Here is an 18,352-nt window from a genome sequence, read left to right on the forward strand (position 1 = left end):
TTTCATGTTTGCTACAATTATCCTGTGAGCCAAAGTGGAGTCCTTTTCTTTCACGGCAGTGTCTTCTTTATCGCTGTTTTGAAGTATTAGATGGTGTTGGGGGTGGGCAATGGAATCGCCTATTGTAATTCTTGGAAAGTCCAAGCAGAAAAGGGTGTACATTAATGGAGCATTTCTTATTAGCAACACTAGAAGGGACAAGGACAGTGGCATGTTAAATAAGTTAAATGTAACTTTGGCTATTGGAACCAAAAGTTTTAGCGAAACTGCCCAAATTGTTCAAAACTCAGTACTTCACTTGTTTATAGAGGCAACATAACTGCCCTGAGGCATTTTTTATATTTGAGTGGATTTTGGGAGCAAAATTAACCAAAAAACGCAATGTCCATTGACTTTTTCACAAACCAAAAAGGGTGAGTGTCAGTGTGTGACACGCAATGTGAGTGTCAGTGTGTGAGAAGCAATTTGAGTGTCAGTGTGAGACACGCAATGTGAGTGTCAGTGTGTGACACGCAATGTGAGTGTCAGTGTGTGACAAAAAAATTACAAATATGGTCACCAATAGGAAGTTAAAACATCCTCTTCCAACGATGTTGCAGCTTTCTATTAGCTGCCGGAGTGAGCTTGACCCCACAGCAATAGTATCCATCGTGCAAGTATTCTTTCCTTAAGGACAAGTTATATTACGGGAACCTGAACTGCGGATCAACTATGGTGGCCCCTCTGAATCACGAAGTATAAAAAAAAATTAAATTCCCCAAGAAACAATTGCTTTGAATATTTAAGGATTTTATTAATACTACTGCTTTACCTAAAGGCTGATGAATCTTAATCAAAGCACACAGTCCTGAAACACATCTTAGCGAATAGAATTATTAGTAATAATCAGTATGACTTTATAAGGGCAAGATCATGTCATACTAACCTAAATTATCTTCTTGGAGGAAGCAAGTATCAATTGAAACCAAGACTATGCACTTTGTGTGGTCTATTTAGACTTTGCAAAGGCATTTCTTACGGTGCCTGAATTATAATGCACTTGCAAGGGTTCCTGATCAAACCTTACATGATCATGTTGCCGTGAGGATGTAATTTCAGATAATGTATACGTATATGAAAATAGAACTCACTTCTTTTTCTGGGTATAAGAGGTCAAAGAGTTTCATGACTGGGAGGAAGTCCGCCAAAGCATTCTTCTGGATACTTCCAGAGATGAACTGCAGCAGCACCCACATCAGGTGGTCTCTGCCTTTAATGAGGCCCCGGCCTGCCAGCTGCAAAACATGTGTCTAAGCACCAGCTCACAAACTGGCTACATGACAGAGAATGCACTACAAAAGCAACGAGTTCACTCTTAAATCCCAATTCAATGATGGTAAAGCCTTATGGTAAGCCTAATATAAGGCTCAATATGGAGAATAAACATTGGTTAAAAAAAAGGATTTGTACCGTTCACACTTTGATAACAATGGCTTTGAAGAAATAGGGCCTGGTCGGCACTCGCCTACTGGCTAAATTTAGGAACGGCTTTTGAAAGAAAAAGGCAATACGACTCCAGATACCCCCTTAAATCAATGTGCCAGCCATAAGGCAGTGATGGAAATCTAAATAATTTTGTTGGTCAACGAGTAGTCTGTAAATAATTTAAATGGCTGTGTGTTGTTTTTTTTACCAGTCACAGCCCGAAATGCTAAAGTTGAATATGGAAAATTAGATACTAAAACATTAGGAGTATAATATGTTAAGTTTGTCATTGTTAAAGAAACAGCATTAAAACTAGAATCCGGCACAGGGTCGAGGCACCAGGTTAACCCAAGGATGCCAATAGTGGCTTTTGTGGCCACTAATCTGAGGCACAACCCTCTCTTTCCAAGCAATTTTTTAAAGTACTGTATAATTGTTACCTTCTTACAAAAGGTTTAAAACGGCTACATCAAATCCCAAAGTATGATGGCTTAAAGGAGACCAGGTTTTCAGGATTGATAAAAATAGAGCTGTTAAACGTTAACAAAAGCCCTCAGATGGAGGAGTTTTCCCCTCAATTAACACAGAAAAGGTTGGGACGACCTTTCCCACTAAACCTTCCCAAGTGAAAACTTGTGGTGTGTTCAGTGGTGCATATACCTTTTGATGAAGTGACAAGACCATGTGCGGGAAACTGGCAAACTGAAAGAGTACAAAGAAAATGAGCTGGCTGGAAAGATGCTGCCACAGCAGCTGGCTGGTCCCACCATCATCAAACTTCTCCTCCGTCTCCGAGCGCTCCATGGCATACACCACCAGATCGACCAGCTGGTCCTCCAGCACGGGGCAGCGCTGCTTGTGCTGAAAGGCAGAGATCACACACACCGTATTCCACAAGCACCGCACTCCAAAAGCACACAATGCGGCCTCAGAACAGCCAGGAAGCATGAAATGGCGTACGAATGCAAGGCGGTCATCAAAAGCTGCACCCAGTAACAGGGGCACAACGGGATATTTTTGATTTATTTATTGAAGTCCTTCAGACGGCACAATTAAAGCATTTCAAAGATGCTCTACAAGTTCTTTATTTAAGTTGTTGCCCTCACTACCTGTAAGACATACAGTAGTAACAAAATGATCTCATGGAAATATCTCTTAGGTGGATAATTTGAAGCCGAAAAGTCTATTTGTAAATCCTTTTTTGAAACGTTTATCACGTCAATTGCTGTAAACATTGTAACCCGAAGCTTTGGGTTAATTTACTGCTCTTATCTTGGCCCATTAATTGTCAATCAATCATTTAGTATTAATGGGGGGGGGGGGGGTGCATAAACAAACATTGATTGACAATTTATCGCTTAATGTTAACCTGTTACACTTATCAGTGTCATTAGTTTAATAGGACTGCATCTTTAAAACAGAACTCAAAGGCAAGCACCACAATATTGGCACTTAATATTAAGTAAAGGTATAAATAAATTCTACTTGCAGAGTTTGAAACGGTTTTGTTTTTGTAACCCTTGATAAACCCCATGTGCATGAATTATTTACTGGTCTTTGTAGTAACATACAACATTGAAACATGCCCAGGCTTTGCAGGTTGACAGTCCTGTATTCCTGTTACCATAATGCAGCTTTCATTTAGAACTTTAAACACAAAGAAGACAAAAAGAAGCTTGAATACTAAACACAAAATTGCAGTGTCCCTTTCTGCAGGCAAAAACAAAAGCACTGTATATATTTTTCTATGAAAATATATACAAAACCAGGAACAGTGAACCCTTAACACAATACAGTAGGAACAAAATACCATATATAAGCCCATTTTGATTCTTTTCTTTGTTGATTGTCTTTTGCCATAAAAAAGGGATTTAAAAAGAAAGAAAAAACTAAAAGTAAAAAACGGTCGAGTTGAAATGCATAAGATCAACATCACCCTGACATGCTCTTTGCCAGTTGAGAAATAATCGGAAAGCTGCAATACTAATAGCATTTTAGTAACACATGCTGTGTAGCAAAAAGTAACATTTAGTCTCTTTAGACCTGCCACAAATATGGCCCAATAAATCAGATGAAAGGCTTACAAACAGCAAATAGACACAACATTTAGTGTAGTGATACTCAACCTGTGGAGCTCTGAAACCACTACCAGTTTTTCAAGATCTTCTATGTGGCTTTTCTAATCCATGATATGCGTTATGGTGCATTTCAATGTAACCTAATTTCTCAGATGGGCTGGACTGCATGTACCAAGGTCAACTGCAGACACCTAAAACACTGTACTGAATATGATTGCAGATGTTTTTGAAAGCACATGTTGTATGTTACAAATTAAACAACACACATCACATAATACAAGTGCCTATAAGGCCTGGGACATAGAGGAGCAAACAGCGCTGAGCCGCGCTCCTGCTCTGCCTCGCCTGCTCCAAAATGCTGCTTTTTGCTGTCCTTGCAGGCGAGGCAGTGAGCGCGCTCAGGGGGCAGGGCGGTGGCGGGGCAGAGGCGTGCCAGGAGGCAGAGCGGGAGACGAGGCTAGTCCCTCGCTCCCATTGGATGTGAGCAGCCACGTGACCGCTCACATTGCTTCCACGAGCGGCAAATTTGAAACCTGCCTGTCTCGGCAAAGTTTCTCAGCCTCCGCATGCATCAGCGCGCATGCGGAGGGAGAAACTATAGCCGCGCTGATGACAGATGCAGGGGCTTTGTGCATCTGCTCAGCGCGGCTCAGCCCGCCTCAGCGAGCTTAAAACTCACTATGTCCCAGGCCTTACTCATTGCTGCCGTTTTGTGAGAGATATGGCATACACTAAAGATTCAATGACTGGCAGCTTTATGAGTAGCCTCCCTTGAGATCATGTGGTTGTAATAGCAATGTTAGGAGGCAGTTTTAGTTGCTGTGATTTAGATGTATATTTTACACGTTTACAAATCTAACAGCTCCCCATCAAACATGTGCAAAATTCTAAAGCATGGCAATTGTATTGGAAAAATAATACGAGAGGATACTTATGCTCTAAAATTTAGTCCAGAGCGGGAGTTTGCTCTATGGGCCCTCCTATCCTCATACCAGTAGCTCTATGTGAGGCCACCAAATCCAGGGGTGAATTTTGAAGTCGTTATTCTATCAAATGTTCTAAAAAATACAGTTGGCATTAAGGTTGGTAAATTCCTTTGATGTAGGATGGGCAAACACGTTGCAGTGCAATGCATTGCTGGGTCTCACTGATTAGCATATACATGATTATTTTTTTTATAGAATTGAGCTTTAAGCAATGATTGAGTACCACCGACACAAATATTATTATGAGCCAAAACGCAAACAAAACCTTGCAGAGCGCACAGCACAACACTACACTACCAAGTCAATAGTATCTAGCATGCAAACACTAGAGTGTACAGGGCTTGAAATTCACTAGTCCTGCGCATTCAAGAGGCGTAACCTCTGCCAGTAACGCAAATTGGTTTGTGTGACAGTAGGAATATGGTCAATGAGAAAGATTGTGTTAATTAAATAGCTCTAAAAATAGAATGGCCATTTCTAGCAACTGGAAAGAACATGGGACAAAAGTTAGTAATTTAGCAAAAGTGCACAAGTGTCAACCCACTATCTACCTATATATTTTAATTTGTTCAAATGTACCCACTGTGTGCAAGCCCTTGGAGCAACCAAGGGGTTAATAATACTTTTCCAGTCCCCTCAAACAAGGGCCTCCCCCTACTGGCGAAAGAATACTACAAAATGCTAGCTGGTACATAATTACATACAATCAATATACTGAGGACAAGAGAAAACCTCCATGTACAATAAATAAATAAATAACATAGCCAATACCAAAACCTAAATAATAACATATCTCTATATCTATACATATACTGGCTCAGGAAATTAGGGACATGCATATCCATATGTTCAAACTCCTAACTAGCACTGAGAGCTATCAGTGTACTATAACTCACAGACAAAACTTATTAAACAGTAACATATTATAAAACATCATAAATCATATACATATCAACATAATACAGAACCTAAACTACATATGATTGAATGAACAGCCTCTTTTCTTCTCATCCTTTGCAGTTATCACTGAAGTCCTGGGTTAGTACTTCCATCTGAGAAAGCAGCACCCTCCTGGATTTTTTCAGCACTCTGGACTGTTTTTGGACTCAAATTTCAAATGATTGGACTCTAAGGTTGTATTTGAACTACTTTGGGGTCAATCAGGGGACATATTTACACTCTTTTTGTTTGTTATTGAGTGCCTGTAGTTGAACCTTATATAGTATTTAGGCACTGATAATTGTGATTGTGGAACTGATCAGCAAGTCTTTCCTACACTTATATATAACTATGTCTGAACACAAGCCACTGATGGTAGGATGAGTAGATCGCTGCACCCTGTCATGCTCAGTTTAATATCAAGGTTACACATGGAAGTCTGTTTCTAAATTATTCTTCCAAGACTTACTACTTCGGACTCAGGTGACATTGTACAGTATGTTCCTTCACCAGAGCATAGGTGTTTCCCGGCCTTTTTCATGGAAATAGGGAACACTGTTGGGTCACATGACAAAATTCCTGCCGTGTACTATTGCCATTGTAGCTACCCAACATCCGAAACTCTTTAATGTGTGTTTTTCACCACTTTATATTGGAATATAATATTTGCACATCCTATTGCTGAATATTCTTGAGATACGGTATTTTGTTTGATCTCTGGGGCAATTCCTTATCATTTATATTTCAAATTCTAAAAGGTATTCAGGAAACAAACTTCAAAACGGTATGTTTGAAGTGAGTGGGAAGTATAGCAGTGGGTGTTTAATATTAAAAATGATGTCCAGTTCACTTTTATATAGAAAAGCAGATATATTGGACTCCATTATACGGAAGAGTTTTAGAAGTCATTTTGCCACTGAAGAAGGGTACATTTATAGCAGTGTGTGATATCTTAGAATGGAGGTTTCTAAATATATATATATATGTAGGTTACAAACACTCCCTTCTCCATGCTGCCACCAGAGCAAAGCTCTAAACAGACTACTTCCGTCTGTGGTAAGGTCTCCCACCCCAAAACGATTGTGCATTATTGGGCCCTCTGCCTTCGGCACCGTGAGTGTAGATGTAACTCTTACCCTCTCAGGCCTGATTTATATATGCTCTTTCAAATCATACTCATATCCTTCAATAGCTGGGAACTCTCTCCTCTTACCTTTCTCTCCCTACTGCCTGTACTGCATACCAATATGCCCTCCCTAATGCGGTTTCTGCTTGCAGTTTTCTCACTTCTTTGCAAACTTCTCTATTCTCTCCACAGGTCTTCATCTCCCCTTCCCTCCACCTTTGCCTGTGCCCAGACACCACCACTATTTACATATCTCTAGCCAAGCTACTTCTACGTTAAAAAAAAAAAACATCCTCACAAATCCGCTTCTCACTATCTCTCTCTTTCTACTTACTTCTTGAGATCATTCTCCTAATCCTTAACCTGGCAATATAAACATGGTTCTAACAACATGAATCCTGTGGACGCGGCTCCCATGCTGGTCCCTTTCTCTCATCATCCACCCAATGGCCGTGGTTGAGAACTAGGTCTCTCTCTTCCTTAGAGGTTGACTCTGTCCAGCTTCTCTATCCTATCTGCACGTGGCAGTCATCTACAGAATGCCTACATCTAACATCCTCTACCTCCACCTTACTCTCCGACTTTGAATCCTGGCTTTCCTTCTCTCTCCTCTTAGTGTGCGCTTATATAGTGCTGGCTACAGCGACTGCGATGTTGCGCAGCGCCGTAGCAACTACATGCAGTCCGTTGCGGGTGCCCATAGTGGGCGCGACAGCGACAAAGCGGTCGCCATTGCCGGTAGTCAAAGGATTTTTACTTCATCGGTGACCGCCGAGTGACGTCAGCGGCACATGAGCGGTTCAGCCAATGAGGGCGAAGCGCTCACGGCCACGCCTCCACCACGCCCCGTCGCCCTCCCTTGGTCTCATTCACCAGAGTGCAGGAATCGCAATAGCTACGGCAGACATCACGCAGTCGCGCAGCTGGTCGCATAGCCAGCACTATAAGCGCAGCCTTACTCATATGCTTTCACTGGGGTACATGATCTGTCATACTGATGATCCCTCAGTCTCACCTCTCTTTAGCCTCCTCCTGCCCCCACAAGGATGGCCACTATTTAGACCTGGTCTTACTATATAAAAAAAAAAAACTTGTTCTCTTTTAATTTCACCATCTTCACCCTTCTGCTATACGACCATCACATCCCATCATTTATCACCACTCATGCCGTCACTGCATTTACCTCTCCACTTTGGACTCTACCCTGAATGCTAACCTCTCCTCTCTGTCCTTCCTCTGAACCTGACAATCTTGTCAACTCTACTCTCTCAATCTATATGCCATTTCTTGGGTGGCAACATCCGTCCCCCTAACCCATTGCCATGGTTAAATTCACAAAGACGCATCCTTCACACGTGCACTCGCTCCTCTGAACACCTATGGAGGAAATCTCACAGTCATACTGATTTACTGAACTATACATTTCTCCTCTCCTGTTTAAACTCTGCTCTCAGTAAGGACAAACAATAATACTTTTCCTCACTCACAAATCCAATCAACACCGTCTTTTCCAATCCCTCCTCCGACCACTTTCCATCCTTCCTTCACTTCTCTTCAAGCTTTTGCCAGCCACTTTAAAAGCAAGGTGGCTGTGATCCACTACGAGATTCTATCGCTTCCCTTTCCACCTTTACCTAAACCACCTCCTTCCACTCTACTCCTTTTCTCCTCTTACAGGTTTGGAAGTTTCCAAGTTCATTTTCTCTTCTCCCTTTACCACATGCCCTCTCGATCCCATATCCTCGCACCTTATCGGATTTCTTACTCCCCACTCTCACCCATATCTTCAATTCAAACTAAGGGGGCATGTTTAAGTACAATGGCTAGCACCACAGTTAAGCCCATACCTGCTTCTTTCCCTGGTCAAGCACATGTGGTACAGCATTAGGGCACTAAGGTTAAACCTCCTCCCTTGCCCGGCAAGACAAAAGTCCAAAGGTTCCGCACCAAGATGTTACAACAAAACAAGAAATTCTGTGAGAGAGACCTCCCTGCAGAACAAAAATAACTGGTGCAAGGAAAACAGGGAGTTTACTAGAGGCTATATTGCTAAATGTTAGTGACCATTTCTTTGTATTGCACAAGAAAGAAACATAGTTTTGTGATCCCAGCATAATTTGAACTCCATTTTACTAAATACTGTATATCTTTCAAGATGCGCCTGTGCTCATATTTGTAAATGATGCCCACTGAGTTTCTTAGGAGTCCAACTCAAAATGAATATAGTCAACACATGAAATTAATCCTATAGCATGGTCTTCAGGCTTGCACAGGAGTGCCTGGCTAATATACAGGCAATGATATGGTCCACAACAAAAAATATCGCAATACTCAGATTAGCCTTCTAGTGCAGCAAATCTAAAACGTCAAGCAGTAGCATAAAGCAGAGCAGTAGAGAAAAGTGAGAAACAGAGGGTAAAGAAATAGGCGAAATAGCCAAGCTTTGTACTTTACTAATATGGCTCCTCCTGCACATTCGTTTTTGGTACGGGAGGACTTGCATTGTTTATAAAAGATAATGTGTTGTCATGTTGCAGACCTGCCAATTTCAAGCCCTGACCAGGTCTATGTATTCTCTAACTGGGATCAGTAGCTACTGTACTAAACAGCCAGCAGCACTGTTAGTCACAATACAAGAAGAAGGTTGTGAACATACCTGAGCAATGTTCAAGGTCTAGAGCATTGGAGGATGGGCAGGACAAGACAGAACAAAAATAAAGAAAAAAAGAAAAGACAAAACAGTGACTATGGGGCCTGCCTCAAGAAGCCCAAAGTCAGACAAAACGCACCAATGGTGCCTGGGAAAGGAGAATGGACGTTGAATTTGGCTTGCAATAATAAAACGATGGGACATATTTTGACAAACCCATGGTGTAAGGTTATTACATGGTGCAGTAAACTGGCAAAGGGGAGTCTTGAGACTGGCCGCATAGAAGGGGGGAAAAAAAGCAATGCAAAACAAAAAGTCAACTCTTCAAATATTTACTCCATTTTAACATCCCCAAGGCAGTAAACATTGAACAGGGAGAGCATTCTGTTAAAGAACCCTTATGAGATATTAAAACAAAGAGAAAAAAAAAAAGTGACTAATACTAATAACTGTTTTGCTCAGTTGGCTATAGCAAAGAAAAAGTGAAAGAATAGTGCAGTATATGCATAGAAAATGCTGCTGTGCATTGTAGTACCTGCTTGTTGAGACCCAGCATATTGCACACCATATCCCGAGAGTAGGGCTGCTCCAGAACATATCTCAACAGTGCCGTCTGTGGCTCAAATAAATCCTAGAGGAAAAGACAAAGTGTAAAACACGCACAGTAGAAAGCAACATGGGAAGCCAGTGACTCGGAGATTGCAAACGGACAACTTAAAAAAAAAAATATATATATAATCAAAAAATAAATAGATGATACCGTTCTGTGGCTAACGAAATGCTTTTATTTGTGCGAGCTTTCGGGATACACTGATCTCTTCTTCCGGCGATGTTACAATCATTCATTGTAACATCGCCGGAAGAAGAGATCAGTGTATCTCGAAAGCTCGCACAAATAAAAGCATTTCGTTAGCCACAGAACGCTATCATCTATTTATTTTTTGATTATTGAAGCTCGGCTAACACGGTACTGATACCTCTACATGTATGTATGTATGTTTTTATAATTATGTATATATATATATATATATATATATATATAATTTTTTTTTTCAAATGAGACTGAACTAAAAAATTTAAAACAAGCTCGAATCACAAATACTATGAGGGAAAAAAAATGAAGGTGTAACATTGCATCTCAAGAGCAAGGCCCTCATTATATCTGTGCATGTTTGTCCTTATTTGTGTTTAACTATGTAATCAGATCTCTGCACCTCCATTGTACCGCGCTGTGGAATAGGTTGGCACTTTACAAATAAACGATAATAATAATTAGTTAGGCCTGACAAACTTAAAAAATATTAAAAATCCAATTACAGTGTGGCTTTCTGTTAAAAAGATAAACAGCCCCTACCATGGTTGTACACACATTTTCACTGTGGACACATTTAGAATGCAGGTAGATGGACTTGGCCTACTGTCTCAAGTTAAATGAGTCTTCAATACAGAGTTTCTGACTTGAAGGGCTTAAGGATAAAAATACTAAGAAGCACCCACCATTAAAAATACAGCACGATATTTGCCACCATGCTGGGATGTATAAAGACGAGACCTATTGCAACTTTGCTTTAATAGCTCTAAGTTTTAATGTTCATGGTTTTGGAAATCATCTTTAACCCAGGCATATTTGGAGCTTACTGAACTAAATATTTGTGGTCCGTCTCCCTGCTGCCCTTTATAGAGAAGGTGTTATTGAAGAACATTTGTTCTGTCTACAATAAGGCAGCCAATTCAGATACAAATAACAGTAAAACCATTTTAAGATCACAGGCAGCAGCAACATTGGGATGCGATGATGCATCAAAAAAGAAAAGAAAAATTACTCTGTGTACCTAAATTATTGGTCTGAAATAAAAAGGAGGTTTATATTAAAGGAAAATACTTCCTCAATGCTTTCAATTGTAATTTCCAGACTGCTAAAAAGGAAGCGGAGATATTCCATATATCAGCAGGTGCATTTTTATGTTACCACAAAAACATGAAAAGGGATAGTTTTCATGAACATCAGAACATGAAAAAAAGGATGCTCTTCAGAAACACACAGGCTCTTCAAATGGGATGCGAGTACGCACACAAAGATGAAAGGTTGGACGTTCTGATGGCGCGTGGATTAATAGACTGAAAAAAAAAAAAAGGAAAAGAAACAGGTATTGAAATCAAAATATGACAACACCAATTTTTGCGCTTGTTTAGAAGCACACTTGGGTTTATTAAAGCAGTCCTCTCTGAGGTGGAAGTAAATGCTACTGTATATTCTGCATCTACTATACATTCATATTTGCCGGAAGACTGTATTAAACAAAGATGCAGTACATCACTGTATATCTCAGAATGCGGTGAGAGGAAGATCAGAATATAGCATTTACTTCCACCTCAGAGAGGACTGCTTTAACAAAGATTAGTGTGCTTCTAAACAAGCTCAAAAATTGGTGTTATCATATTTTGATTTCAATACCTGTTTGTCTTTTCCATTTTTTTATCAATCTATTAGTCCACGCGCCATCAGAACGTCCAACCTTTCATCCCTTTCGTTGCATTCTGGAGGGTTGTGGAAATCCCTCCTTTGAGGCCTTCGGCTGTAGGACTCACATTCCGTGGATCTATTATTCTACGTTTAGAGGTTTTTACAATATTATATATATCACACATTCATTGCATATTTACTGTTAAATGTTTCACGGTTTGTACCTATATTGGGATTTATATTTGCATTCTTTAGAAGTTGGCACTTTCTTTTTGCGGCCTTTAGACAAACAAATATGTAACATGCTTAACGTCTCCTTAATCCTGCAACATTCCCAAGCATGCCTTATATTAATACAGCATTTCCACAGGATTTCTTGGCAATGGGGCCACAGAATATTATGCCTAGGCAGTCACACACCCCAAATTATACTGTGTGGCTCAGGGAATAAAGACACTGACTGTAAATAATGACACTGAGTTTGAACCAGGGGAGATTGGTGTTAGCTCCCTGTGACCTTGGGCAAGTCACCTTCTCCCTGTGCCTCAGGCACCAAAAACAGATTTTACATTAATCTGGGCAGGGACTGTGCCTGTAAAATTCCTATGTGCTGCATACCACTCACTAAACTGTAATTGTGAAGCACTTGGAGTCACAATGGGAGAAAAGCACTATATGAAATAAAGATATACACGGGCGAGAAAACATTTGTGAACCTCAATGATAATTACGGAAATGCCATAGTTTTTCCATGATAAGCTTCTTCAATCAAAACCAGTCTTTTCTTAAATAGCCAATAGGGATGATATTAACCAATTCTATGTTTTTGGAACAAAATTAGGTATGAATTAGACAATGAGTAATTAATAATCAGGGTATGTGTAAAAGTAAGTGAAACACTGGTTTTATCTGCTATATTAAAGGGGAAAATTAGAATCAGATGTTTAAATAATTAGGTAGATCTACAGAGTTGTGTTTGGGAGGCAGCACCGTACAGTATATAAAGATCAGAAACACTTCACCATGTCGGTATATTTAAACATGGCATGCCATGATCAAAAGAAAGAATTCAGTCTAGAAAGAATTACAAAACCATTTCTAAGGATTTGGGGCTCCACCAATCCACTGTCAAACAGAGGTTTACAAATGGAGAAAGTTCAGGACCACAGTCACTCTACCCAAGAGCGGTCGTCCTACCAAAATCTCTCCAAGAACAAACCAGCAGATCATTCAGGAACTCACAAAGAACCCCAGGGTAACATCCAAGGATCTGCAGGCCACTCTCACCTTGGCTAATGTGAGTGTTCATGACTCAACTATCACAAAAAGACTTAACAAGAATGGTGTTCGTGGAAGTATAACCAGGAGGAAACCACTGCTCTCTAAAAAGAACATTGCTGCCTATCTTAAGTCTGCCAAAGAGCACATAGATATCCACAAGACTTTGGGACCAATGTTCTCTGGGCAGATTCAACTTTTTGGCCTCAATGAGAAACTTTATGTTTGGCGAAAACAAAACCCTCCATTTGAACAAAAAACCTCATCCCAACCGTCAAGCACGGTGGTTGGAGTGCGATGGTTTGGGGCTGTTTTGCTGCCTCTAGAGGAGAAGGTCAGGCCATTCATCCATGAGTTGAAGCTGTAGCAAAAGTGAGTCATGGAGCAAGACAATGATCCTAAACATACAAGCAGAGCTACAAAAACAAAACCAAATGAATGCCTGCAGAAGAAGAATTTCCACATTTTAGAATGGCCTAGTCAAAGTCCAGACCTAAACCCCATCAAAATGTTGCGGCAGGAACTGAAGCGAGCTGTCTATGCAAGGAAGCCCTCACAAGTCACGGAGTTGAAGCAGTTCTGTTGGGGGAATGGGCCAAAATTCCTCAAAGCCGAAGTGAGACTGAAAACGCTTAGTTGAAGTCATTGCTGCTCAAGGGGGTGCACCAGGTACTGAATCTAAAGGTTCACATACTTTTTCACACATGGATATTGAATGTTAAATAATTTGTGGCTAAATAAATGTTGAAAAAGTATTATGTTTTTGTGTTATCTTTATCTATTATTAGAACTTAGATTAAGATCTAATAACATTTTAGGTTTGAAATATGTGAAAATCCTCTCTCAAACTTGTGTATACACACGCATACATACAGAGATTTTACACGTGTGTGTGTGTGCATATCTTGTCTTCTTAGCAAATGTGCAGCTCAACGTTAGAATAATGACAGCTGGCATCTCCTTACCTTATCATAAGGCAAAAGTCCTTTCAAAGGAAAGCGCAAGGTCATAGGGTCTAGTTTCCATGAGTTGCAAATCGCACCAGAGTTGTTTACCACAGGGAGAAGACTGCAGCGTCCTGCACGTATTGCACAAAATATAGAATGATCAAATTAATGCCTAAACTGGAAACCGTGTCCCCTAATAATCACAAAAACATGTGAGGGTGGGGGGGAAACCACACTAAAATTATATATATATATATTTTTTTTTACATTTGCAAAAGGTACATCATCAACATGAATAATTGCTTTACGTAATCTTTGCAGATATAAAGCTAAAACAATATTAAATCATTAAACATTAAACAAGATTTATAGAAAATGCCACTGACTTTTTATTGTACAAACACAACTTCTTTATTTAGCACCCGTCTACCAAATTCTGAAGCATTTGAAAGGCACAAGAAAAAACAAATTCAAAAGAAAACTATGGCCTAATCCCAAACTGCATATTTGAAACAAAAATATATATGTCTATATATGATCATGTTTAGCACTAATTTATCTGCTGCTAGTTGAAGGCCTTCCAATGATCTCCAAGCCGATACTGCAGTTGCAAGCCTCTCTTTTCCAAGTTGCTCCAGACAAGTTTCTAATGTTAGCCTCTTGTTTTACATTTGGTCGTCGTCTTGTTTTTTTTATACCCCTCGGAATCCAATCAAGAACCATCTTCATTAAACAAGTCATTTCCGCTTATGACATGTCCCGCCCACTGCCATTTTAATTGTGATGTCAAAGACTTGTTAGCTTTTCCCAACACCATCTCTCCATATTTCCGTGCCTTTTCTTTGGAGTGGAGTTTATTGACATTTACTTTACTGCAGTTTACTCAGCACGTGGTCATTTTTCTTCATTATTTTTTTCACTCTTTATTATATCTTCATTTATTCGCGGATTACATTATATCATGTGTTATACACTGGGTAATATACTTGTCAGGCTTCATATTGTGCATACTATAGCTGTACCAGGATACATATTTATTTATCATGGATTCCTAAGGAATCCCGACATGGAGGTGAATATATACAAAATTACAATATCATATGTGAGCACATGTCTCAGACAGATCTGCAACTCTGCTTTTCATCATTATCCCGTAGCATACAATGTTTCCACTGCAGCTAGGGATTCTGGGTAATTACATGCAAATGAGCACACAGTGTCACCTTAATATACCAGTATATTACAATATTTACTTGTGAGGATGCACCAGCAGTGATACTATTCATGGTTACGTGGGGTGGCATATCATTTTTGTGATACAGATTATACTGGTGCAGGATATTTAGTATGTGCATTTACTTCCTTACCACAAATTGAACTGATTCTTGCTGTGGGACGAAAACTGTCCACAAAAGCCGATAACAGGTTCCCCAACAACTGATGGGAGGAAATAAAGGTTATTAAATGCTTCAAATGTTTGTTATCTCTAACACTGTGCCTGGAAAATCAAGGCTAAATGTGTACTTACTAAACAGCAGTGTATTGTGTGGATCTAGTAGCCTTACTGGTCCAGGAGAAATGCAGATTCGTCTGGTGAAATCTTTTACGAGACTTCTATAGAAACGTAATGTTGGGTACATAGCTTCTAAAACCTTACAGGTCTCATCACATATGTAGTGAGGTTTCTAAAGCTTTGTACACAGTACATCTCTGGAGACGATCCTGCGGTCCAATAAGCTGTTCCAAAAACTGCTACGATGCTTTATGGAGTGCTGCTTTTTTATTCAGTGTAAACATCATTTAAGACAGGGGTTCTCAACTCCAGTCCTCAAGAGCTACCAACACGTCAGGTTTTAAGATATCCCTGCTCCAGCACAGGTGGCTCAATGGCAGTGACATGTTTAAAGGGTCAGTTCCTCCTAGGAGCAAAGTATCAAAAAGACTGTGCCACTGATGAGCCCCCTGTGCTAGAGCAGGAATATCCTGAAAACCTGAAGTGCTGGCGCGGGTCTTGAGGACTGGAGTTGAGAACCCTTGGTTTAATATATTTGGTTTTCAAATCTGAGCAAGAAACGTGTGTCCACCTCCCAAGTTCAGAACGAAAATAGTACAGAAGATACAAATACGACTAATCAGAGCCGAGTAAAAAGAAAAGAAGATACTGTAAATTTCACAACAGAGAATCAGACCACATGTACACTACATCACAGGACCATCGGGCATACATTTTACAAAATGGCTATATCAAAGGCTAGCAAAACACAAGAAAATCAGTCTACTATATTTAAGGGGTAAATCAATACAGTCTGAAGTGGCTCTTCGGGCCTTTATCAGACAAAACCTCCCACTGAAGTCACTTCGGACTATATTGACTTACCCTGTTACAGAGGGAAAAACGAATTCCACTTTCCCAAAAAATATCAGGCCTTGCAATACCAAGATTGTCAGTGTTCTGTCCCCATATTAGTGGTACTTCAATTTTTGTTTGAAAAGTGTCTCCAACTCATTAGACTAACATTAATTTTCAAGGGCAAGGAATCCTAAATATGAAAAACTGCTTTAAGGTAAAATCCCTTTAATATATAGAAGCTACGAATCCAACCCATACGGTAATATATTATAGAAACATAAATACAGTGTTAATGGGTTCAAAAGTAGTACAGTTCAGTGTAATGTCCTACTAACTCTTAAAGCTGCAGGTCAAGCAATATTCTATGTGTGTTTTTTTTTATATAATAAATCAGTTCTGTACTATGAGAAAATACTTAGCATTTAAAAAATATATATATATTTTATATACATGTTTAATGTATTCTAATGTAACAAGCATTTTAGTTCCTATAGCAACCATTTACAAAGTCACATCCCCCCCTTCCCCTTCTGAACCAGCATCACATTTTTGAGCCCTGCCCTATCTCTAGCAGTGAACCAATTTAATCTAGTGACTGCCTGCTCACATGATCATCCTCACAGAACTTAGGCCTGGGACCCGCTGCGCTCGTTGGCGCGGGCGGCAATGTAGCGAGTTCCCCACCAGCAGGGGAATCCTCGCGAGTCGGTCCCGGTCCCCCCTGGCTGCACAGCTGATCACACGCTGTGGCACGTCAGCCGCTAGGAGACACCACAGAATGGTGTTTCCTAGCGTTGACGCGTCACGTGGTGTGGCTGTGAGCCAATGGGGAGGGGAGGCTGCGGGAGGAGGAGAGGCTTCGGGGAGCGGGGAGGAGTGTGGAGTGAAAGCAGGTGAGTGCCTGTCTGTATATGTGTGTGCCTGAGTGCCTGTGTGTGTGTGTATGTGTGTGCCTGAGTGCCTGTCTGTGTGTGTGTGTGTGTATGAGTGTGTGTATGTGTGTGCCTGTCTCTGTCTGTGTGTGTGTGTATGAGTGCGTGAGTGCCTGCCTGTGTGTGTGTGTGTGTGTGAATGTATGTATGTATGAGTGCCTGCGTGTGTGTGTTTTTTTTACTTACCTGCAGCCCGTGGAGGGAGGGGGGGGAAGAGTAGCGGGTCCCTCCGCTCAAGCCACGCCCCCCTCCCAGTCAATCCTCCCACCTCCCGCTCCGGCCCCTCACGTCATGGCCGCGCCCCCTCACGTCATGGCCGCGCCCCCCCCGACCCGTTTGGCCACGCCCCCCCCCCCGCTCCGAGAAAAGCATCCTGTAGACCGCAGATCGCGGTACAGCGAGTTGCACGCGCCGCCGGCAAGCAAGCCAGCCGTGCGGATGCGTGCAAAGGGACCTTAGCCTTAGGCTGTCAGTGCAGCAGAAAGGGACCCAAGATACATTTAGTGGAGCTAATCACTTGTCAGTGTGTAGATTGTATTGATGCACATATTGAATGGGATTTTTTTTATTTTTTTTTAATAACAGCTTTAATTTGAATAACAATTAAATCAAAATACTTTATATTTATGAAGTCCGTCAATAATTTAAATCTTGCTTCATAGAATTGTTTTGTAGTTCTGAGCTTTGAATATAGCTAGGAACAAATACTTACCCAATGTGGGAGCTTTCCTTCGGGGTAAAGTTTGCGGATTTCCGTTACTGCAAAGTAGGCAGGAAGAAGGCAAGCGTTCCTCTCCAAGATGTAGGCTACAACCTGAAGTAGGAAAATAGGCACGCTTATACTTCTGAATAAAACATTGTAAGGCAATATACATTCGTTAATTAGCATCACATTAATTTGACCAGAGGAATAACATTTACACTGAAATTCAAAACAGCCCAATTGCAGCATACATACACAAAGATTTTGAAAAATGCTTTAGTACGGATTTGAAGTACAATTAAAATATTGATAACATCAATGCAATATTTGGCAAGCACGTTAGGCAGTAAAGTTGTTGGATAAATTAAAATAACACACACAATTGCAATATATGTTGTGATTCATTAAGTATTGTGAAAAAATCCAAGGCGAATG

At 40.5% G+C, this 18,352-nt stretch overlaps 1 protein-coding gene across 2 annotated transcripts in view; it reads right to left on the reverse strand.

The window, feature by feature from the left end:
* Nucleotides 1–18,352, reverse strand: part of MED23 (mediator complex subunit 23) — a 71,432-nt gene that overhangs the window by 34,705 nt on the left and 18,375 nt on the right. Inside the window, exons 7-13 of one of the 2 annotated variants that reach the window (XM_075597327.1) lie at nt 17,927–18,028; nt 15,300–15,369; nt 13,951–14,063; nt 9,779–9,874; nt 9,250–9,267; nt 2,125–2,325; nt 1,131–1,274 (exon numbers count right to left, since the gene is read on the reverse strand). In XM_075597327.1, coding sequence (XP_075453442.1) covers nt 1,131–1,274; nt 2,125–2,325; nt 9,250–9,267; nt 9,779–9,874; nt 13,951–14,063; nt 15,300–15,369; nt 17,927–18,028 — 744 coding nt within the window. The remainder of the gene's footprint in view (nt 1–1,130; nt 1,275–2,124; nt 2,326–9,249; nt 9,268–9,778; nt 9,875–13,950; nt 14,064–15,299; nt 15,370–17,926; nt 18,029–18,352) is intronic. The other variant, XM_075597328.1, reaches the window with a different exon arrangement.

The sequence above is a fragment of the Ascaphus truei genome, chromosome 4, assembly GCF_040206685.1.
Source record: "Ascaphus truei isolate aAscTru1 chromosome 4, aAscTru1.hap1, whole genome shotgun sequence".
NCBI lineage: Eukaryota > Metazoa > Chordata > Amphibia > Anura > Ascaphidae > Ascaphus > Ascaphus truei.